Below are 23,952 nucleotides of genomic sequence, written 5' to 3'. Positions count from 1 at the left end.
CTAAGTAATAAACAAATATTTTCTAGTATGGTCCAAGTACAGTCATTTTTGCAGCTAAAAATGGCTATTTTTGGAAATTCAAAATGGCGGACCATGGAGAAGATCCCCCTTTTCATGTATGAAAAGTGCAATTTTTCCAGTCATAATGAATACTTAGAAATTGATGCTGGTGGTAAGTATTCATGAAAAAGGTAACGGTAGTGAATGGGCAGCATGAATTCTGGAAATAAACAACAAAAAATCTCACACAGTGTCCCTTTAACGCACGCTGTTTCACCAGTGGAACGCTGTAATAGTCACAGCAAGAAAAAAAAGCGTAACCACCATACTACTACGTAGGGAGCTTTTCTGTTGTGCGGATATTTCTTCATTTTTCATGTGCGTTTTTTTATATCCTGCACCCAGGGCAATTGCTTTTTTGGGATGTGCAAGCACTTGACAACTTGTTGCCTAGCCATTCTGGTAACAGCCGTGTCTTACTGGGTTAAATTACACAAGGTCTGGAATGGCCAAAACCGAGAAAAGAGAAATGGATTAAAATTGAAATCGTGTCTTACTATATCGCCAACATTGTGACTTTTTTTTAAAAAACTGTTGGGAGGGGTGAATTCCACTATAGTTCGAAGTGTGCCCCCTCTCCGTCGCACGTTTTTGTTTTTTTAATCGCCTCACAAACCGGTGTGAAATGGCGGGAATACTAAAAAAGTAACTAGAGAAATGTAACAATTATTTCAGCCTTGCTTATGTGTACACTATAAAAATGAGGATAATTACACCCCTCCTGCCAACAAGAACAACGTCAGCCAACAGACCCAGACAGACGTACAGTACGCAGTAGCAAAACATGATGCCATTAAACAAAGTCTAAAAAACCCAAACACAAACCACACAGGCACAAACAAACAAACAAACCAACACACGCACACGCAAATACCCCACCCCCATACTGCACACACACCGTCACACCAACCAACAACCTTGCTTGCGCTCATTATGCCCACAAAGTCTAAAAAAACACACAAACCAAAGCCAAACTCAAACCACACAGGCACAAACAAACCCCCACTACACACACGCAAATACCCCACACCCATACGCCCATACCCCACACACACCGTCACACCAACCAAACCAACAACCTTGCGCTCGGCTCACGTACTGCAGTCGGGCCCGGGACCTGCAGGGCAGGGGGGCTCCTCCTAAACCAAATCTTCCCAGAGAACAGCTACACCCGTTTAGACTCCTCCTTCAGTTGCAGGACAGCTACTCCTGTTCAGACTCCTCCTTCAGTTGCAGGACACGTACCGTCAGCAGGGGGGTAGCGGAAGATTACTGAAAATTCAGCCTGGGAGAAATATACATTGAACGCTGCAAGGGGTCGTTTCAGCTCTGAAGAGGGGGGCGTGGTGGCTGTTTGGGTACGTGATCTGCCACCACCCCCTACTGACAGTACGTGTCCTGCAACTGAAGGATGAGTCTGAACCAGGCCTAACCGGGCAGCCAGCCACGGGAGCCCTCCTCCCCCCGCCTCCCAACGTCATGTACAGCATATGCAGGCTAGACTGGGTGGAGGAGAATACAAACAAACAAAAATAAAGAAAAGAAAAGAAAACAAAGCAAAAAAAAATCCTTCTTAAAAGGTGCACTGTGTAATATTTTCAAAGATCTGTTACCCTTCAGTACAGAAAACAACCACATGATAGTGTCATAATAGTGGGCAGCCGTGGCTCAGTGGTTAGGGCACTGGGCTGGCAACCCAAGGGTTCCCGGTTCATTGCCCGACCGGACCACGGCTGAAGTGCCCTTGAGCAAGGCACCCAAGGCACCTAACCCCCACACTGCTCCCCGGGCGCCGCTCAGCAGGCAGCCCACTGCTAAAAACTAGTGTGTGTACTTCAATGTGATTCACTAGTCCAAATGGGATGAAGTGCAGAGAAAGAATTTCCCCTAGGGGACCAAAAATTGGCTGCAATTGGCTTCGTATATGCATCCTCATGATTATTTTTAGACAGTTTTTTTAATACTTAGTAGCGACTTGTAACTTGCTCTACCTACAGCCTGATTCTCATCGACTTTCAAATCTCTTCGATCGAGACTTGGTCTGACCAAGAGCATAACAATTAACGTTTCAAAAAAGGTACGATTGACCCTTCTCCCTTGGTTTGCTACTGGTTGACTGGTTTCTGGCAAAGTGGGTGGAGTGGAGTTCTCGATTTTTCAGGAGATCAGAAACGATATTTACATTGCTCTTGGTCTGACTAGAAGCAACACAGAAGGTGTTCAGTCACTAGGAGGCCATGGCCTGGCTACTCTACCTATACATCAGGGATGGGCAACTGGAGGCCCGGGGGCCACATGCGGCCCGCCTCCTCACTCAGTGTGGCCCGCAGATAAACATAATTTAGGCCTACATGTAATTTTGTGTCAGCATTACAGTAAACGTACTTTCTTTTCTTAAAAGTTCTTTGAAACTTAACATTTTGTCTTGGCTGTGAATCAAGGACATCATGTTAAAATGCAGTGGTTTAATAACCATTCGGCTATGAATATACACACATGTTATTTCTCATTTTGTAGCTTCTCTCGTAGCTGAAGTGTGTGGTAATGCAGCCCTCTGATAGTGGCAATAAAAAATGTTGGCACTCTTCATCAAGAAAGTTGCCCATCCCTGCTATACATTATCATTTATAGTTTAAATCGTGTGGTGTATCGAATTGTGGGTCAAACATCGTGATACGAACTGATTTGTGAGTTGAGTGTATCGTTACAACTAGTGTTGCACAAATACCATTTTTTGGCCCCGATACAAGCCAGGCTGCTGTCTACCTTAATGAAACAGGAAAAAGACTAATACTGTACAAAGTGAATCCAGTAGAACCTTTTCTACTTTTTAAATACCTCTGATACAAAATTACTAAGATCAGACCTGTGTTCAAGTGTCATACAAGCAAGTGTCGTACAAGCATTGATAAATGTTATCGGTGCCTTATTCATTGGTACTCGCCGATACCACCATTTTAGTGCTGATCAGGGCCCGGACCGATACTGGTATCTGTTCAGATATCTGGTAACGGTACCGGCAGAGAGATTAGAGAGAGAGAGGTTCCATTGGCCCATTGTTTCCTGGTTCTGTTATTGTGGGGGGAAATCCCCCTTTAGGCAGACCTAGGCAGACCTGAGGACTGTTCTATTCAATGCTAGGAGCATTATGACACGCCCCTTTAGGCAGACCGGATCCTGGTCATGTTAGGTGCCCATAGAAACCGATTATGTTGGCATATCTCTATATACTTAAAGAATCTCTGGTACCGGTGCAACACTAGCATATTCACCTTTTCCTCTTCTTCTCTGAGTCCCCCAGGCGAGGCTTGATCTGCTTCTGTATAGATATCTGGTAACGGTATCGGTGCAACACTAAGTATATTCACCTTTTCCTCTTCTTCTCTGAGTCCCCCAGGCGAGGCTTGATCTGCTTCTGTGGGCTCTTCGGAGTGGAGTTGGAGTTAGACAGCCGCTCGTCCCGTTGCCGCTTACGCCCGCTGCAAACACACACACACACACACACGCACACTAAGTTTATATATATAAAAGAGTCAATATTACAGCTGGGAGGAGCAGGTCTCACTCTATAATCAAGCAAATTGTAATGGGACTGGACAAACTGGTATATTCAATTATTCAAAGTGATGCAGTGATCTTTATTATTGCATATACACAAACACTTCATTGTATATTATATTGAAGCAATAAGCCACAAGAGGCCGTGGGTTTGTGTTCGATTTATACGGTTAAGGGGAGTGGGGCACAACACGAAGCGGAGTGGGGCACGACACGAAGCGGAGTGCCGTGTACCTCCCCTTAGCCATTATAAATCGAACACAAACACACGGACTCAAGTGGCTTATTGCTTATCTAATACTGTTGCACTTAATCGCTGACCACATTTCTTTAAAAAGTGCTGTAATAACAATTAATTTGCCCTGCGTTATTCAGTTGTCAAGTTGAGGAAGTGATTGGTTACCCCGGCAACACTACTGAGCGTGCGTGCGTTCGTTGCGCTGCCAGACACACTTTGCTACAAAAACTCAGCGAAGGACGATAAACACAGCAGAAATGAAACGTCTTTGCCATCACACTGATACTCCAACCACAGATGGTGCAAAGATGTGCTCTTCTTGCAAACTCCCTACCCCAATTGCAACATATTGTCATTATCAACTTTAGATGTGCATAGAATCTTCGTTTGGAATGGTGTGAGTGTACGCCCAACTTACAACGGCTATCGGCCAATCACAAATCGAGAATCAGATCGCAGTGTTAGATCTCGCACTTGATCACAGTCACTTGCACGCACGCACGCACGCACACTTCATTGTAAATGATATTTATCGCACCAACTTGCCCATGGGAATGTATTGCGCTTAGCGTAACCTACCTTTTGGCAGTATAGACAAATGACAAAAATATTTGTATTAAATCGATATTGTGAAATTTGATATGGTTTGACAGCAATATTGATATCACGATATTTATATATACAGTTGAGGACGATATTATTAGCCCCCCTCCTGATATTAGACATTTCTCTTGATTTCTCAGTAAGAATTACCATTATTCACAGTTTCTGTTATTCTGGAAACAAATACACTGATGGAGATAATGTTCAATGAGTTGAATTTGGATTTTTCTATTGTTACGATGAGTTTAAACAAAAAATGGCAAAAATGACAAGGACAAAAATATTAGCCCCCTGATCATTAATAGTCAATATGGCGCCATTTATGAACCAAAACTGACAACAGGCTCTGATAAGTTGCTACCTAGGTTGGCTCGTGCCCCACTAGGGATTTTGGCCCATTTCTTCACTGCAAAGTGTTCTAGCTGGTCCAAATCGCATGGATGCTGAGCATAGACATTAACCACAGACTCACAGTGGGATTGAGGACTGGACTATGAGTGGGTGATTCCAATATCATGGTTTTAGTGTCCTTGAAGAACCTCTGAACTAATCTAAATGTATGCTTTGGGTTACAATGTTGTTGGAAGACCAAACAATCCAGATTCAGACCCAGACTCCCTGTGTCTGAGGCTGAATAACAGACTAAACCTGATGCCCTTCCACTATGTGTAACTGTGGAAACTGCGTAGCCTCATTAGACCAAAGAAGCATTGGACACCTGCCTAGATGATTGTTATTGACCTGGCCTCACCTGGAGGTTTTTTCCCCTCCAAGAAAGACAGTTGTTAGGGCTTGTCATCATATTGGGCTTTGGGGCCATCATCACAGAAGAACCCCTTTACTAAAGGCAGTGCATATCAGAGTGTTATTGAGCTTTGCCTGTGAACATTTGAAAGTCAAAAATGAGTTTTGAACGTCTCTGCTTTCATCTGATGATATTCAATTGCACCTGCTTTGATGCATGAATTCTGCTTCTGTCAGGTGAAGAAAGGGATAGGCCTTGAATCGTTATAAGATGGTTTCCACAATTAAACATGGTGGTGGATGCATCATTCTGTGGCAGCCTCAGCCACAGGAAACCTTGTTTGGGTGTACGGCACCATAAAAACTGAAAATTATGATAGAATGTGGAAAGTGACCTTGCAAAAATATGCTCATAGAGGAAGCTAAGATCTTCACTGGATCTTTCAATAAGATAATAACCCAAAACTTGCATCCAAAATAGTTCAAATGTTCTTCAAGGACACTAAAACCATGGTCATGGAGTGGTTCGGACCTCAATCCTTTAGATAGTATTTCAAGAGTGCTGAAAATGAATGTCCATCCTCAACATCCATGCAATTTGGACCAGCTTAACTATTTGCAATGACAAAAATGGGCCAAAATCCCTGATAGGACATGTGCCAACATAGTTAACAACTAATCAAAGTGCCTGGTGTCAATTTTTGTTCATAAATGGCACTGTATTGACTATTAATGATAAGGGGGCTAATAATTTTGTCCTTGCCATTTTTACACCTTTTTGTTTAAACTCATTGTGAAAATGGAAAAGTCCAAATTTAACTTATTGGATACTATCTCCATGGTGTATTCGTTTCCAGAATAACATTCATTTATTAATAATGATCATTCTCAATGATCAATGAAGAGATATGTCTAATTTCAGAAGGGGGGCTAATAATATCGTCCTCAACTGTATATACACTACCGGTCAAAAGTTTGGGGTCACCACACTTTCCTCCCACAATGCTTCTTTCTGACAGTTAAGCTTATTCCTTTTCAATTTCAGTTCTAGCATAAAATCAGTGTATAGAGTTATTCTTCCCTGAAATTAATGCATGCAACAAATAAGCAATTTGATATTGGAAAAAGTAACTGTTGAATGGATTTACTTGTATAGACAATGCATAGAATAGACCAAAATGTATCATTAACGTTTGACTAATCAAAGTGTACCTTTACTAAGGTAGTGTCTAGTCTGGTGTACTAATCAAAGTTTAGACTCAACTGGCATTAATAATAGCCAGTCGCGATACTACAGATTCATTCCCGGGATGAGATGAGGTCCAGAATTGCCCATGAGCTCTATGAGCCCCATGCATGCAAAAGTTGATGTCTGCTCCTGTCAGTCCATACAATGCCGGATGATATACACATAATTTGAAAGAGGAGAATCTACACTTTCCAACGATGTATGGCACTGGCTTGCACACTAAAACATCGCTGACACAATGGATCGTGCATTCATAAGTAGGTTCTTTCTGATGGCTAGAAAATCATGCAGCTACTTTGACTTGAATTTGTGGACGAGGTGGCAACTCAACAAATATCATACACCTACCATTGGAAAGGGCAGACACTGAGCTTTCCAATAGTTCCATGCATTCTCTGATAAACCAAAGATATGTCTGTAGAAAAATGGACTAAAACACGTATTTCTATGTAATAAATGGGTGAAAAAGCTTGGTTAGATTTCACTCTTCTGTCCAGTTTAACCAATTTTATGGGTAATCAAACCTTTTTTCACCTGTGGCTGTTCAGTACTTTCCATTATTCAATTCCAAGCTATTTAAAAGATGTTTGCGACTTGAATTGCAAACAAATAACTGGAAAAATGAAGGTGACCCCAAACTTTTGAACGGTAGTGTATATATATATATATATATATATATATATATATATATAGAGAGAGAGAGAGATATATACACGATATATTGCATAATTTGCATATATTGCATTGATATATTGCATATTATGCAATTATACGCAGAGTTAGATTTATTGTACTCACTTGCCCATGGCTCCGTCTGCCTCCGTCTCCTTGCCGGGCGAGGAGGGCGAGGAGGGCGAGGAGTCAGAGTCGGTGCCCGTGCGTTTGCCCGTCTCGCCGTCGCTGTGCTCGTCCGCGGCGGGGGAGGAAGGGGAGGAGCAGGAGAGGAGGAGGGGCTGGCAGCCGTTGTGTTTGTCTGAAGGAGTGGTCTTGGGGCCCGTGGCCACGCCCACGCCCGTGCCAGGGCCCAATGGGGACTGGGGAGTCAGTGGAGGAGCAGGAGCAGGAGGAGGAGGTGGAGGAGGGGAGTCCGACGTGGGCTGGTGGTCTTCTCTCGATAACTCCTTCCACCGTTTCTAAACGCAAAAAATCCAGAAATGACAGAGACGGAGGGGGGAGAGAGAGAGATATAGAGAGAGCGATGGAGGGGGGAGAGAGAGAGATATAGAGAGAGCGATGGATGGAGAGAGAGGAAGACATGGAGAGAGAGATGGAGAGAGACAGAGACGGAGGGGAGAGAGAGAGAGAGACAGTTTTGTTTTTTTTGTTGTTTTTTTGTCTAGTCTTGTCTTGTCTTTGTGTACTATTGTAATTGTCTGTCCAAGTGTTTATTGTACTCCCAAAACGCAAGACAAATTCCCTTCGGGGCAAAAAAGGTGTATTCATACCTGCGCTGAGCCCTCTCCCATGATGCACTTGGCTCCCTCCTTTCTAACCCATGCATGAAATCACTTCTGTCCCGCCCCACTTCCCCATTCTGGTGTGTTAAGGCCCTAAGCCTCCCATACTCAATTAGCGGCCCGTGGCCCTCGAATAATTATGAAAAATTAAAAAAATATATATTTTTTTTTATGGTCAGCTCTTATTTTGAAATCGCCCCAGACGCTATGCTAGGAAGAAGCGTTTCGTGCCCCGCCCCCTCAATCAGTTTCGGTTTCTCCCTGTTTGCCAGTACAGTCACTGCAGGCTCCAGACAGAAGTGACTACGAGGGTGGCATCAGAGGTTGTGAGGTAGACTACAAGGGAAGGACTGTATCAGGGGTCCTGACTCGTGTTGGCCCTTCATTGGGAGGAATTTGGAAAAACTGGCCCTCTGGGACTTTAAATTGAGTACCCCTGCCCTAAGCTGTACAGTACCTGCGCTGAGCCGTCTCCCAAGATGGACTTGGCTCCCTCCCTGACGGCCATGTATGAGAAGCGCAGCTGGTCGGCCGTCTGGATGAGGCCCATGCGGTAGCGTCTCATGTCCAGCAGGATGCGCTTGATGTCCACCAGCGAGGGCTCTCTACGCTTCTCCATCTGGGGAAGAGGGGGATGGAGAGAAGAGAGAGATGGAGAGAGAGAGAGAGAGAGAGAGAGAGATAGAGAGAGAAAGATAGAGACAGTGGGAGACAGAGAGAGAGAGAGAGAGAGAGAGAGAGAGAGAGAGAGAGAGAGAGAGAGAATGGGAGAGAGAGAGAGGGAGACAATGGGAGAGAGAGAGAAAGATAAAGAGAGAGAGAGATTGATGAAGAGATTAGTTTGTCATGTCCAGCAGCATGCGCTTGATGTCCACCAGCGAGGCCTCCCTACGCTTCTCCATCTGAGGGAAGAGGGGGATGGAGAGAAGAGAGAGATGGAGAGAGAGAGAGAGAGAGATAGAGACAGTGGGAGAGAGAGATAAAAATGAAGAGAGAGAGAGATTGATGAAGAGATTAGTTTGTCATGTCCAGCAGGATGCGCTTCTGGAGGAAGAGGGATGGAGGGATGGAGAGAGGGATGGAGGGATAGAAAGAAAAAGGGGATGAAGAGATTAGTTTGTCATGTCCAGCAGGATGCGCTTGATGTCCACCAGAGACGGCTCCCTACGCTTCTCCATCTGGGGGAGAGAGGGATGGAGAGAAGAGAGAGATGGAGAGAGAGATGGAGGGATGGATAGAGAAATAGGGAGAGAGATGAGACATAAAAGAGGACTTCTATTAGATGAGGGGTTTTCAAATTCTCATGTCCAGCAGGATGTGCTTGATGTCCACCAGCGAGGCCTCCCTACGCTTCTCCATCTAGGGGAGAGAGGGATGGAGGGATGGAGAGAGGGAGATGGACGGAGAGAGAGAGGGAGAGATGGAGAGAGAGAAGAGGCAGAGAGATGGACGGAGAGAGAGAGATATAGACAGTGGGAGAGAGGGATGGAGGGAGAGAGAGAGATGGAGACAGAGAGAGAGAGAGAGAGAGAGAGAGATGGATGGACACAGAGGGAGAGATGGATATATGGATACAGAGGGAGCAACACCTCTGGAGCAATCGCTCGTTTCGCCTGCTATGTGTCCCCAGCATTAAGGGCCGTACACACACATCGCTGCTAATTACTGCCTACTCGCCTCTCTTTCATGGAACGTTCGCTGAAAGTTCCCGCGGCTTTAACCGCCAATGAACAGACGAGAAGTACCGAACTCTGTCTTCCAATTGGTTACTCGCTTACTCACCTTGCTCGAAGATCAAATATTTTCAACTCGGGATCCACCCACATCGCATCGCTTGTACAGTACTCACCTCCCCGCCAGCTAGTCTCGCTGGAACACATTGACATTCTATTGACTTAATTCGCTGAGCGAGTAACTAGCAGCGACGTGTGTGTACGGCCCTTTAGACTCACCAGCAGCAGGCAGGTGTCGACCAGAGAGAAGGTTCCGGAGCGCCCGATGCCGGCGCTGCAGTGGACCACGGCCGGCCCGTGGTCGCGGCCCAGCGAGCCCGACTCGCGCACCTTGAACAGGAAGTTGAGGAAGGAAGCAGGGGATTCTGGGACGCCGAAGTCCGGCCAGGTGGTGTAATGGAAGTGGTACAGCTGCCGCGTCTCGCCCGTCTGGGGAAGGAAACAAAAACAAAAAATCAGACCTGCAAACTCGTCACAGAAAAAAAGGTGACACGCCCAATTCTAATTGACGCAGCGCAGCACCATGGCAAAGCAAGGGGGCCGTCAGCGGCAAATAGTTTATTTCACCAGATTCTCTTGCTCTTCAAAGCACTTTGAACTACCATCTATTAACAATAGTTTAAGAGATCATTTGTTTCACATTCCTAACACGCCAGTAAAATGCTGAGGGATACAGGAAATCAGGCTTCTAAATTAACCTTATTCATTACCTGCCAATATTTGGTGACTTATGGGTGTAAATAATGATCAAAATGTATAACTTATGGGTGTAAATAATAATGATCACATAAAAAATAAATAATGAGACACTGACGAAGGCAACAGCCGAAACGTTTGTCTACACTTCTGCTGCTATGTAAATAATAAAAAATAAAAAAGAAGAAAAGAAGAACCCGAGTGCGATCCACTTTCTCACCTTCCAAGTTATTCAATTGAATACGCACCACACGGAAGAGCGGTGTATCTGAACTACTACTTCTGTAAATAATGATCGAAATGTATTTGACGATTGAATTGCATCGTAACGTATCGTGGGGTATTCCTAAGTATTGAAAATAATCTAATCTATGGCCCCTGCCCAATGCCCTAGCTCCATAACATAATAGAAGTGGAAAAGTAATAGGAAAAAGTCAAATATTAAGATCGAATAGTAAGATATCGCGTCTCTCCCGTTTGGGGAAGGAAACACAGGGGATGGGGTGGGGAAAAAAAACATTATTAAAATATAGTCGTGTCAATAATAATCGACTCGTCAATGCATCGCAGTGCGGGGCAGGACAACACAATAATCGATTCGGCAAGTGCCATAATCAATGCAGCATATTTTTTCAAGTTTCAAATACTTCCGTGGATATTTCCGGAGCAAATGAACATTAAATCAAATAAAAACGGTTCTTGTATTGCCTCATCATGACTGATGAAAAAATTGCCTTGCTTTCCTCCTACAGTAAACTCCGAAAACACCTTTGTATCATTGAAAACATGATCTAACATCTTAAAGGTGGGATTGCAGGTATGACATCACGTTGGGGGAACTCCCCCAGGATTCTAAGGTTCTACATAGACTCCTATGAGCCTGCGGAACCCCCAACGTGATGTCATAACGGTACATTTTCTTAAAATGGTTAACCTGCAACCCCACCTTTAATAATGGGGGGCGCTGTGGTGTAGTGCACTTAGCCCCCCCCACACATGGGCTTGCATGACCAGGGGCACCCAGGTTTGAATCTCTCTCTCTCCACATTCACTTCCTGTCACTCTTCACTGTCCCATCCGAAAAGAAGGCCCAAAAAGCAACAAAAAGAACAAAATCGAAATAATATGTGTGTAGCTATTTATTTCACTATTTATTTCATTTGTACTGTTTATTGGGTCAGGGGTGGGCCGCAAACATTTGTGAACATTTCACGAGGAGTTGGAAAAGGTTGGGAACCCCTGATATGTACACACAGTAGAAGTGCATTTCTTGGAAACTGATAACACTGAATTCCAAAAGTTTGATGTAAGCATTCTGTGGAAGTTGTGCCACACACACACACACACACACACACACAAAAAACACACACACGGATCTTACAGTGATATTTTGCAACTCCAGGACCCTGGTGGTGTAGTAGGACTTGATGTCTTCTGACAGGAGTGTGACCTTGAAACGTGTATCCCTGAAGGTCATGTCATGCTCATCTTGGGTTGGCCAGTACTGCGCACACTTCTCCTGTGTTGGGGGAGGGGGGAGAAAAGTCAAAAGAGTGAGGACAAGGGGTTACACTTAACTTGACGTCGGCGTCTTACGGATGACATAACACTGTCATAATAGTGTCAAAACAGTGTCATGTCACTATGACGACATGTATAAGTCGCATACGCATATTGTCAATGTCATAAATGTTTAAACATTATTAGGTACGCATATTGTCAATGTCATAAATAAATTACAACATAAATTATGGCGAAAATACTTATATTTGTGTGCTTTGTGGATGCCGCCATTTTTCAGAAGGCATTCACAACGCATTCGGGGAACTCTGTCGTACTCGTCCGTTCTAAGTCTGCCTCAGGAAAACCTCTGTTTGAAGGGGTAGAAAGCCCTCACCCTTACCCCTTCCCCTCTGAATTGGGACGGCCCTAGCCCTTCACGTGAACGTGCAAAACGGAGGGGAAGGGGAAAGGCGTAGGGCTAAGGGGGTGAATGTGATTCAGCCCTAGTCTTGGCACTTGCCCCAATAAAGCCAAAAACTAGGGATGCACGATGTCAAAATTTTTGTCCGATACCGATATCCGATTATGATATTGCGGTTTTGGCCGATAACCGATATGAACCGATACCGATGTTTTTCTTTCTTTTTTTAAAAAAAAAGAGATGACAATGATGCAAACAAACAGAATTTTTGAATGTCCTCTTATATCCAAAAACACTTTTTAACTCCCTGTGTGAGACAAAATAGAAGACAAACAGTGAAAGTCACCGTCAAGTCCAATCTTTTAGAACCGTAACATATAAAAAAAAAAACATTGGCGTTAACATCGGCCCAGTTTTACCCATCGGACCGATGTCCGATGTGATGAGAAATGTCAAATATCGGACGATACCGATACATCTGGTCGATATATCGTGCATCCCTACCAAAAACTCCCCTCTACATCCGAAGATGCTCCGTTGACCTTCTGTCTTACTCGCACAGCACTTGGTCCTCTCCCTGTGAAGCACCAGACTGTGAAGTGCAGGAGTGAGGAGGATTTCTTTCTTTCTCCCCTATATGAATTACGATGGATTTCTTTTAGAGGTGCACCGAAAATTCATCCGAAAACGCAAAAAAAGACACTTTCGGTTTTCGGCCGAAAGCCAATTGAGTGGCCGAATCGGAGGCCGAATAGAAAATGAATTGAAAATGGGCATTAATTACACTAATTTCAGTTCTACTCTAACGTTTGAAGACTTCAAATGCACATTTATTTTCTTTAAAAAAACATGTCTAAAAAATGTATTGTAAGCCGTAGATTTAAGCAATATTTAAAAATAGTGAAAAATCTAATTTTTGATAACTTTTAATTGAATTGTAATATTCGGTTTCGGTATTCGACCAAGTGATTAATTATTATTCGGTTTCGGCCACAAATTTTAATTTCGGAGCACCTCTAATTTCTTTCCTTCTCCCCTTTATGAATTACGATGGATGTTTTTGCTTCTCCCCCTCTACATGAATGATGGTGAGTCAGACAGATTAAAAGCTGAGGTCACTGGGGGTTGTACTGCACTTACGAGAATCTGAATGTTTACTTTCACATCACTTCCTCAAAGCGCATGCACCGACCACACAGGCACAAAGAGACCACAGTCTTGATACCGGTAACAAACAAAAAAAAAAGAAAAGAAAAAAATGGCAGATTGTGGCAGCAAAAAAAAAGCAAAATGTCTTCAGCCAATGCTGATATATTTCTGAGTTCAGAGGATCACAATGACCGAACCCATTTGCGCCTGATTGACCTGAGTGCCTGGAGCGACAGACGCTACATTCAGGTTTTTAGTAAAAATGTGGGTATGTTTGAACTGAATGAACACATTGTAATGCAAGTTGAGGGTCCTTGGTTTTCAAATGCAACTTACCAGTATTCCATGTTTTTATATGGTTCGGAGGTGTTGATATTTCGATTTTAATAGGCTGAGGGCACCTTTTCCCAAAAAGGGTTTAGGCCTTCAGGAGGATGTTTTTTTTCCAGGTGCCTTAGGCTTAAATTGGCATTGCACATTGAGTTGCACTTGTGTATGAAATGCGCTATACAAATAAACTTGCCTTGCCTTAAATGGGTAAAGGCATTTCCCAAACACTGTTTCCAGAGTAATCAAGGCTGTTGTTTTGACATGCTGCTCTCCCTCTCAGTTGAAAATGAAACACGTGTTCACGTTTTATCACGTGTCAGGAGAGGAGAACAGGAAAGTGAAACTCGTGTCACTCACAGTCACAACACAACGCTGCAGTTAGAAGACAAGCGCTCAAAGACACAAAACACCACATGAGGAAATGGTGCTGCTGTGTTTGAAATGTGATTTTAAGCAGTCTGTTGTGAAAACGTACACAGTTAACCCATTGACGCCTAAAGCACCTGCAAAAAAGGCTGCTGAATGCCTTTGTCCTTCTTAAGAAAAGTTGCCCTCAGCCTATAAAAACTTAAATATCTTAGCCTCTGAAGCACATAAAAACATAAAATAAGCTTAAGTTGCACTTAAACACTAAGACCCTTCTCTTGCATTAGAATGTGTTCATTCAGCTCTAACACACCAATATTTTTAATAAAATAATCTCAAATCTCATGACTCTGAATGTTGCGTCATGCAGCTCCAGGCACCAGGGCGCAACGTAACATCCAGCCTCAAGGGGGTCATTTACAATTTACATTGATCTGCTAATGCTAATAGCATAGTTCTGAGAAGCACAATGGCTTGTCATAAAGCCACCAAAATGTTTTATTCCTAAAAATAGTTTCTACAGCATATGCTCCCTCAGTCGAAAATGAAACACGTTGAAATATGACTTTATCATCCATCAGTGATATGACATGAAGTTTCACTTTCATTTACAACACAAAGCAACAGTTAAAAGAAGCATGAGGAAATGTTGCTGTATTTGAAACGTGAATGTCAGCATTGTTTTGTGTCAAGCAGTCACAAGTAAGCGTATAGTAGTATACACAATGTACAAGTATGAGAGGGTGTGTGTGCAGTAAATTAAAATAGAGGTATCTTGCTCAGTCTTTCACATGCACCTCCATTTAAAGAGGCAATATGTAGGATTAAATCGAAATAATAGTAAGTGAAGTCAAAAAGTAAGTGAACGATGACTCTCACGACCACTTTCACAGTCGGCTGTCAGAGAACTCCCAATGTAACTTTTGACAGAGTGACCCGAACGAGTCTTGTGGGAAACACTTCTCATACGAAAAAATTTGCTTCACATACCGCCAGATACACATATTCACATTTGCATTTGTATCAACTGCTGGCATTCTGTGATTAAAAACATTCATAGTTAAACAACATAGTTAAACAACATTTTTTTCATGACGATGTAGATTTTGAGACAGGCATGCCACGGGCAACACGCTAACTAGGTAATATACATTGTGCCGCTTTAAATCCAGAAAAGAGTTGACCGTTTTGACACACATGGCATGATTGAAAGCAGGACAAAGTCAGTATGAGCAGGTTAGAGCCTCTTAGAAAAGAAAACTAAAAGTGCGGTGGATAATATCTTTCATAGTAGCCAACACCTGCTTTCAACAACAAAAGACTTTGTTCGGGAACGCCTCCAACACGCCCATTGACTTCAATGTCTCTATTGTGTGCAAAAAAAATTAAAAATCTGTAGCGTTTTATACTATTCTATGACTGACTGCCAACCAGATTACCAGATTTTTTTGTTGCAAGATTACCACCCACACCAACTCCCAGATTAACTCCTCATGTCGTCTCCTTTGCTCAGTGCACTTTTGACACATTCACACACTGGTATCTACAGCAGTGGCTGACATTTGGTCTTGAGACATCAAGTGTGCACACTACACGGTTCTAAATGAACACCTGCCAATTGGCCAAATGCTGGAGAAATTTTAATTTGGCTGGTAGAAAAGACTCTAGGCACTTTGACCCATTAGTGAGTGTGTGTTTGGCTAGTAAGATTAACATCTACTAGTCATTTTGTCTGGTGATGAAAAAAGCTAATTTAAAGCCCTGGCCACAAGCCCCCTAAAGTTAATGTGGGAAGGGGAAAGGTGTAGGCCTAACGAGTGAAATGGGATTCAGCTTCAGCTCTCCTCCTCTCTCCCCCTCTCTCTTCCCCGCTCTCCTCCTCTCCCTGCCTCACCACAGCGCCTCCTCCCTCTTTCCTCCAAAATGTGGCGTGTGTGTGTGTGTGTGTACGTACCGATCCCTTCTCGATGACGCGGTTCAGCATCACGATGGCTTTGGTCTTCTGCTCCCAGATCATCAGCCAGAAGTGGCCACACGTGTTCCGCAGGGGACCCTGGTCGCCACGACAACCACAAACAAACAAAACAAAAACAAAACATCATCATTACATTACATTGCATTACATTACACTAATAGCTGACCTTCACATTAACAGCCATGAATGTCACTTCAAAAAGCAGCTCTGCATGAAAAAGACCAATGCAAAAGAAGTCAGAGAACTCCAAGCAACTGAACAGCATCTGAACAACACACACACACACACACACACACACACACACACACACACACACACACACACACACACACACACACACACACACACACACACACACACGCACACACGCACACACACACACACACACACACACACACACACACACACCAAAAAAGATTGGATTTTCTACTTTTTCCTGTAAACCAAATATCAAACAAATGACAAAACTATAGAATTACAACAACAACAACAAAACACCCCTCTGTGCAGTCAGTGCAAGACTGCTGCTCTCATGCTGAGCAACTGTCCTGGTCTAGCCGAGCCAGCAGCAAGTCTGGGGTGAATTTCTCAAAACCAAAGTTGCTTACTACATTAGAATAGCTACTTTGTTGTTTTCAATGCATTTTCCCATTGGCAACTACCGAAGTTGCTAACAGGCTAACAACTTCTCTTTTGAGAAACTCACCCCTGTCCGGGAAAGTCCCTGGCTACAGGGCCACCGACAGGGGACTGCTGGGCTGTGGACAAAGAGGTCAGTTGTCCCAGGCCCATGGAGGGAGGGAGGGAGGGAGGGAGAGAGGACGCCCAGATTTGGGTCCGGTCCTCATTACATTGAGAAGGGGGGGCCCTACCGTGGCCTAACGAGAGGGCACTCGTCGTCTACCATACGCCCGACCCAGGTTCGATACCCGGCCCGGGTGCTTTGCCGGCACTTCTCTGTCTCTCTCTCCCCCCGCTCCCTTCCTGTCACCATCCTCACTATACTATAATAAATTAAGTCAAAAACACTCAAAACATATCTTAAAAAGAAAAAAACACAAGGGGAGGGGGGCTTCCAAATGACTATGTCCCCAGGGCCAGCAAAAAAAGGCTGTCATGCGGCCCTGGCTTGCTTCCCGAGCGGTATACTGTATGGGGTTGTCATGCGGCCCTGGCTTGCTTCCCGAGCGGTATACTGTATGGGGTTGTCACTGGCTTGCTTCCCGAGCGGTATACTGTATGGGGTTGTCACTGGCTTGCTTCCCGAGCGGTATACTGTATGGGGTTGTCACTGGCTTGCTTCCCGAGCGGTATACTGTATGGGGTATACTGTATGGGGTTGTCATTGCTTCCCGAGCGGTATACTGTATGGGGTTGTCATTGTATTCCCACACTAACCATGGCCTGGGGGCGTATTACAGAAAACTTCCTATCTTCAGTCGTCCTATCTTAACTTTTGACTTGAGATAAGATTTTTTCCAGTTTGGTATTACAGAAACAAATCCTAACTTCATTTAGGATTCTTATCTTATCTTTGGAAATCCTATCTTATCTTGAGTTAGGAATCCTAAAGTAGCGATCTAAACATCTACGATCTACTTTTTATGTCTGTTACCTGACAACAAATGCACCGCTACCTAGCAACAGTAGTGCGACGCAAGCTAGAATGCACAGATTTGACTGCTGCTGCTGCATCTCGCGGTCTGCGTGATACTAAACCAGAGAGGAAGAGGACGTAAATATTTCGCTAAACTTTTTAAGCTCATTACTTTTAAATAACGCACTTATTAGTGACGTTCCACCGAACGGATTTATAATATAGCAACATCTGTGAGGACTAAATTAGGTCACTCTCGCTGCCTGCAACCTCAAGTTGACCAAATGCATTGGTTTCAGTCCCAATAAAGTGCTTCCCATTTTCCATATTTTTCATCCCAATGCTTTGTTTTTCCAAGCGAATGCACGCAAAACAGTTAAGACGTAATTTCATGAAATGTCTTTGTATGACCAGCGCATGTAAAGGCTATAAATAAATGACAATTAGCCGACTTGGCTTGACCCATGGTCGGCTGTGTCAATTAAGGAAGTTGATATCGGACTTCACATCGAAGTCGGGTAGGCCTATATTTATCATCAACTCTTCACTTCACACATCGTTTGGGTCAGTCAATATAGCCTAATTTAATAGGCCTACACATTTCATCCGTTCACAATTGCGTTGTTTTCCCGGATAGACTTCACTGTTAGCTCTGGCTGAAACAGCAAGCTGAGCGTGGGTAAATGGTGATGAACACCAGCTAAATTTTGGCTAACAAATCAATGGATAACTGGAATTAGGACAGCTGGGTGGCTGTCCTAAAGTTAGGACCAATTATTTAGGATTTTTCGAAGTTAGGATGCTTCTGTAATACCCCTTTCTTAACTTAAGATAGGATGCGCAAAACAACTTAGGAAACGCTGTTCTGTAATACGCTTTTCCTAAATTCGGTCCTAAAGTGCCGTTGCCGCGGTAACTAGACAGATAAGATAAGATTTTCAAGATAGGAAGTTTCTGTAATACGCCCCCTGGTCCCAGCTGACTCAGCCACTTTTCAGCAGCATCCTCATTCTGAGCCTGTAGTGCTGTACTGCTGTACTGCTTACTGGGTGCATCCCAATATGTGACCTTGCCTCCTCCACTTGCCTCCTCCACTTGCTTCTCGTCATGATGACATCACTGATAACAGCATTATATTTCAATATCTTGCAAAAGCTCAATTGTAAAGTCTTTTTCTCATTTGCAATTGGGATGGTGAATGAAAAACAGTCCCTCAAAAGTTGTTGTGGCGAGGCTGACAGCTGGGAAACTTTATCGTTTTCTCCACGGAGGAGGGGCCAGGAGGCGGGACGAGGAGACAAGCACAAGTGGAGGAGGCAAGGACACATGCTGCACTGCTTACTGTGTACTCTGTAGCCCTTTACTGGGAAGCTGCTCCACAACTCACAGAGTGCAAGATTGCTCAATGACGGCGGGCTTGGCTGTGACCCAAAGGGCTGAGGCACCATGCTGTCACGCCGGGAACCCAGGTTGGATTCTGGCCCAAGGTCATTTCCCAATTGTCCCTCGTCCGCCTGTCTGTCTGCCTGTCTCTCTCTCTCTGCCTGTCTGTCTGCCTGTCTCTCTCTCTGTCTGTCTGTCTGTCTGTCTGTCCGTCTGTCCGTCTGTCCGTCTGTCTGTCCGTCTGTCCGTCTGTCCGTCTGTCTGCCTGTCTGTCTGTCTGCCCATCTTCCTGTCTGTCTGTCTGCCCGCCTNCCTGCCTGCCTGCCCGTCTGCCCGCCTGCCCGCCTGCATGCCTGCCTGTCCGTCTGCCTGCCCGTCTGCCTGCCTGCCTGTCTGTCCGTCTGTCTGTCTGTCTGCCCGTCTGTCTGTCTGCCCGTCTGTCCGTCTGCCTATCTTCCGGTCTGTCTGTCTGTCTGCCTGCCTGCCTGCCCATCTGCCTGCCCGCCTGCCCGTCTGTCTGCCTACCCGCCTGCCCGCCTGCCCGCCTGCCTGTCTGTCTGCTTTCCTGTCACCATCCTCACTGCAAGAGCAATCAGAGATGGCAACCAAGCCCTCTGGCCAATGCTAGATGCACACGATGTGCTGTCTATGGCGCCACCTGCAGGCAATCCTAAACACTACAGGTGGACACGGGAGGACAGACAGACAGGCAGACAGGCAGGCAGGCAGGCAGGCAGGTTAAAGGGCAACTCCTGCCAATTTCAATGTGCTGTTGTATTGCTCACTCTACCCTTGACTTGTCAGTACCCGGTGACGCCACATTTTTTGGCTCAGCCCTTTCCGAGATATGAGCTTTTCTAATGGGGGCAAATTTTGTTTACATTTCAAGAAAATATTTTTATTTATTCCCAAAAACATCCAAAAGGTAATGCAACATCAGCAGACAGTTAGCAAACAGCGATACCTTTTGGGAAAATATTTGGAGTAGGCCTATGCTCATTTTTTTTTTTTTTACATGTAAACAAAAGTTGCCCCCATTAGAATAGCTCATATCTCGGAAAGGGCTGGGCCAAAAACTGTGGCGTCACCGGGTACTGACAAGTCAAGGGTAGCGTGAGCAATACAACAGCACATTGAAATTCGCAGGAGTTGCCCTTTAAACAGACAGACAGACAGAAAAACAGACAGGGTCGCTGCTATACCCAACTCCTCTGGGACTCAGGTAATGATCGGACGATCAAGATGGAAAGTATGAGGTGTGCGCAGGGTGCGATTTGTAGGGGGGGATGGGGGGGATTGTCCCCCCTTCTGGTCTTGATATTGCCACTTTTTCTACATGATTTTATCACAGTTCAATGTAATTCCGTTGATATTGCTTACAATCTGAAACATATCCCCCCTTCTGGTTTTCCGACAAGTCGCACCCTGGGTGTGCGCGCACATCCCAAAAAACAGTTGTTGTAGGTGCAGCATATGAATGAACGCAAGAAGGGAAAAAGTAGAAAAATCTGCACACCACAAAATCTCCCAAGTTGAAACGGTGTACTGTTTTTGTTTTCACTTAATAAAATAAAATCACAGAGGGGAAGATTCTGCGTTGCGCAGCTATCTCTGCCACTCATATGACAAATGTGGCGTGAATGTGCCTGATGGTTTGGAATACCCATGTTCCCCATAAGACCGGGGAACATAGGACCCTTTTCCTAAAAAAGGGTCCTATGTTCCCCGCATTGTATCTGACAAGGGGATGAGGCCCAGGATGCTTGTGCATGCATATTTCTTGCACGAACAGTTGCCATGCGTATTTCATGTCAAGTTTGCGCACAGTGGCAGCCTAATCCTAATCCTAACCCTAACCCTAACCACAACCTACACTCGCCATGCGGCAGCAGTCTACTTGGAAGCAGCGGGGAGCATAGAACCCTTTTTTGAAAAAAGCGTTCCGTGTTTTTGTTGTTAGTTTGTGTGTTGTGACTGTCATTTTTCACATGGGAATTTCACAATGTGGGTATGTGGCAATTTTTGTATGTTTAAAGATCTACAGGAGCACTCTTGTGAATGATAAGAAAATTCTTTCAATAAAAATTAAAGTTGCAAAAAAAAGAAGAAAAAGAAAAAAGCGTTCCAAGTTCCTCGGTAGCGGGGAACATAGGACGCGGGGAAACCCTGCTGGTTATATGCGCGACAGACAGAACAGCACCAATGTATGTGTTGTGCTAGTCATTCATGTCACTTTACAGACAAACAGGAGCAAGGGAGGAAAACAACTGTGACCACTCACCTGAGTTAAAATGTAACTTCTTTGGGCTTCGTCATTCGTCACTAAACTGGCATTGATGTAATCGTTATCTGTGCTCTCCAGTTTGACTCGACTGTGATCAACTGAAAAGCAAAATGGGAAAAAAGCACAAGAAAAACAGCCGTCAGATAGAGGATGCCGTTCCAGGAAAGTCTGCCAAGAACCTGGATTTGTAAGTAGCAGACCTGCAAACTCGTCAAAGAAAAAAAGGTGACAGTCTCCAGCGGACCAACCCCTTCAGAACTGCCTGCACTGCCTACTCTAAGGTACTAAGGTAGGCTGTGGCAAAGATAAATTGATACTAATTGGCCCAAATAGTGCCAAGAAAATATCCTTATCCTATTATTTCTTCAGTCTGAAACATTGATATAAGGCAGGGTTGACGCCAAATTCTGACCATTCCAACTGAGTGTTGCAGTAGATATCAAGACTCATCAGAGCAGGTAACATTTTTCCAATCTTCTAGTGTTCTTTATGGTGACCCCCCCCCCCCCCCCCCTCCCCACCCCACCCACCCACCGAAAAAAAAAAACTCTCTGGTTCTACATGATTCACGTGATGACCGTTCAATGACCTAATTGGCCGGGAAAAAGGTGACTGATTGCAGGTATGAAGTAGTCATCTGGGCTTCATGTGTTAACCCTGAGGTAGGTGCAAATCATCTAATACAAGAGCCTGGAGTCTTGATTTTCTTCTAAATGACCAGGAATGCGATAGCGATACTGGTAGGTATCGATCCCAATACTTGCTCATTATACTAGTCAAGCACTTGCCGACATCATGCACCGATACATCTACTACAAGACACAACGCGACATCTCATCACGTTCCCGTTGACTTGAAAGCAGCATGGGGAAAAAAGTGTCACCACATTTACTAACATTCAAATCTACATGGAAATGGACAATAAAACAAATATCCCAGGTGGAAAAAAACAAGGCTGTTCATTTATTTTCATTGTACTGTATGTTGGGGGTAAAAGTATCGTTATCAGTACTTGGAATCGGCAAGTACAGACATTAATGTACTCGTACTTGTATTGGTAATCAGAAAAAGTGGTATCACGCATCCCTAGATTACATTGCACTTAGCTGACGCTTTCATTTATTCAAAGCAACTTACAGTTATTGTTTTTGCAGGGTATTGAAATGCGGGGCTAGGTGCCTTGCTTAAGGGCACTTCAGCCATGGTTAAAGATGTAGGGAGAGGTCAGGGGGAATTCAAACCTGCAACCCCTAGATTGAAAGACCAACTCTCTAACCACTAGGCCACGGCTGCCCACATAAATGACTCCTGTCATGCTACTGCACAAAGTGACAGGTTTACCACTCCAGGTTTATCACTTAACACAAAACTGGGACTGAGTTGTACCACAGATTCTTTAAGTATATAGAGATATGCCAATGTAAAAGGTTGCTATGGGCACCTAACATGACCAGGTTCCGGTCTGCCTAAAGGGGCGTGTCATAATACTCCTAGCATTGAATAGAACAGTCCTTAGGTCTGCCTAGGTTTGCCTAAAGGAGAACACCCCCCCCCAGCAATAATAGAACCCGGAAACAATGGGCCAATGGAACCTCTCTCTCTCTACTCTCTCTGGTTGTACTGCACAGTTGATGATGGAATTATGTATTGACTTGAGTGTGTCTGCAGGGAGGGGGGATTGGCATGGCAGTTGAACAGGAGCACGATGTGAGGTCAGACTTACATGGGCTGACATCTCTGTAGCGGTTCCTGTTCCTATTTTCAGGATACTTTGCCACTTTGTAAGAGCATTCGTGGGACTGGTTGCGAATCTCCTGAAAACAACAACAGAAAAGCAATACAATCAGTGAAAAAGCTGTAACAGTGTATCCCTAACTAGGGGCCTACTACAAAGCTGGTTCAGGAGTAAACCAGGTTAAGTTAATCATCTAATAGGAGAGCCAGGAGTGCTCAAGAAAACGAGGACTCCAGGCCCTTCTATTAGAGCTAGATGATTTACCTCTTAACCTGGTTTACTCATGAACCAGCTTTGTAGTATAGGCCCCTGCAAGGCAGACTGGTAAATGTTCATTGCTGGAATGAGATGGCTGGAACAAAAATGCAGTAGTTCTAGTTGTTAGCCAGTGGAGCTAGAACTACACGTCGCAGTGGGCCGCTTAGCTGGGGCCATGCTGAGAAAACTGGCAAATTATCGCCCGTAGCATGATCAACACGTGAGGAAAGCAGGAGGCAGAGAGCAGTGCCAACCTTAGTAGTTTCCCAAAATAGACTCTGACTGGAAGCGTGACAAGCAAGTCCTTCCACACGGGTACAGACACACACATGATGTAAACACGACCGTGGAGTCGTCATAGCTAAAATAACACCAACCAGAACCAACCATCCACCCACGGAGCTCTGTGCAAGAACAAAGTGTTTTGGACGGGTACTTGACGCTAGAGTACACACAAAAGTTTATTAAGTTAGCTAGCTCACCGGCTAGCCAACTTTTCAGATTACACTAGAACTCTAGCTGTGTACTCGGTCATTTTGGCACCCTCTGTTAACACTTACAATTTATCTCATGGTTATGACAGTTTCGTTTCCGTTATTGTTGGCAGTAAATA

At 44.4% G+C, this 23,952-nt stretch overlaps 1 protein-coding gene across 2 annotated transcripts in view; it reads right to left on the bottom strand.

The window, feature by feature from the left end:
• ptpn2b (protein tyrosine phosphatase non-receptor type 2b) overlaps nt 1–23,952 on the bottom strand; it is a 28,182-nt gene that overhangs the window by 3,081 nt on the left and 1,149 nt on the right. The window contains exons 2-10 of one of the 2 annotated variants that reach the window (XR_010032250.1): nt 23,070–23,160; nt 21,344–21,444; nt 16,062–16,160; nt 11,720–11,857; nt 9,862–10,071; nt 8,367–8,528; nt 7,251–7,585; nt 3,429–3,539; nt 1,160–1,562 (exon numbers count right to left, since the gene is read on the bottom strand). Coding sequence is in view for 1 of the 2 variants with exons in the window: in XM_063186066.1 (XP_063042136.1) it covers nt 3,429–3,539; nt 7,251–7,585; nt 8,367–8,528; nt 9,862–10,071; nt 11,720–11,857; nt 16,062–16,160; nt 21,344–21,444; nt 23,070–23,160 (1,247 nt within the window). In the remaining variant the exon portion in view is untranslated. The remainder of the gene's footprint in view (nt 1–1,159; nt 1,563–3,428; nt 3,540–7,250; nt 7,586–8,366; nt 8,529–9,861; nt 10,072–11,719; nt 11,858–16,061; nt 16,161–21,343; nt 21,445–23,069; nt 23,161–23,952) is intronic. The other variant, XM_063186066.1, reaches the window with a different exon arrangement.

The sequence above is a fragment of the Engraulis encrasicolus genome, chromosome 20 (genome assembly GCF_034702125.1).
Source record: "Engraulis encrasicolus isolate BLACKSEA-1 chromosome 20, IST_EnEncr_1.0, whole genome shotgun sequence".
NCBI classification, from domain to species: domain Eukaryota; kingdom Metazoa; phylum Chordata; class Actinopteri; order Clupeiformes; family Engraulidae; genus Engraulis; species Engraulis encrasicolus.
Note: the sequence above shows the minus strand (reverse complement) of the source record. Positions and strands in the feature narration are given on the sequence as shown.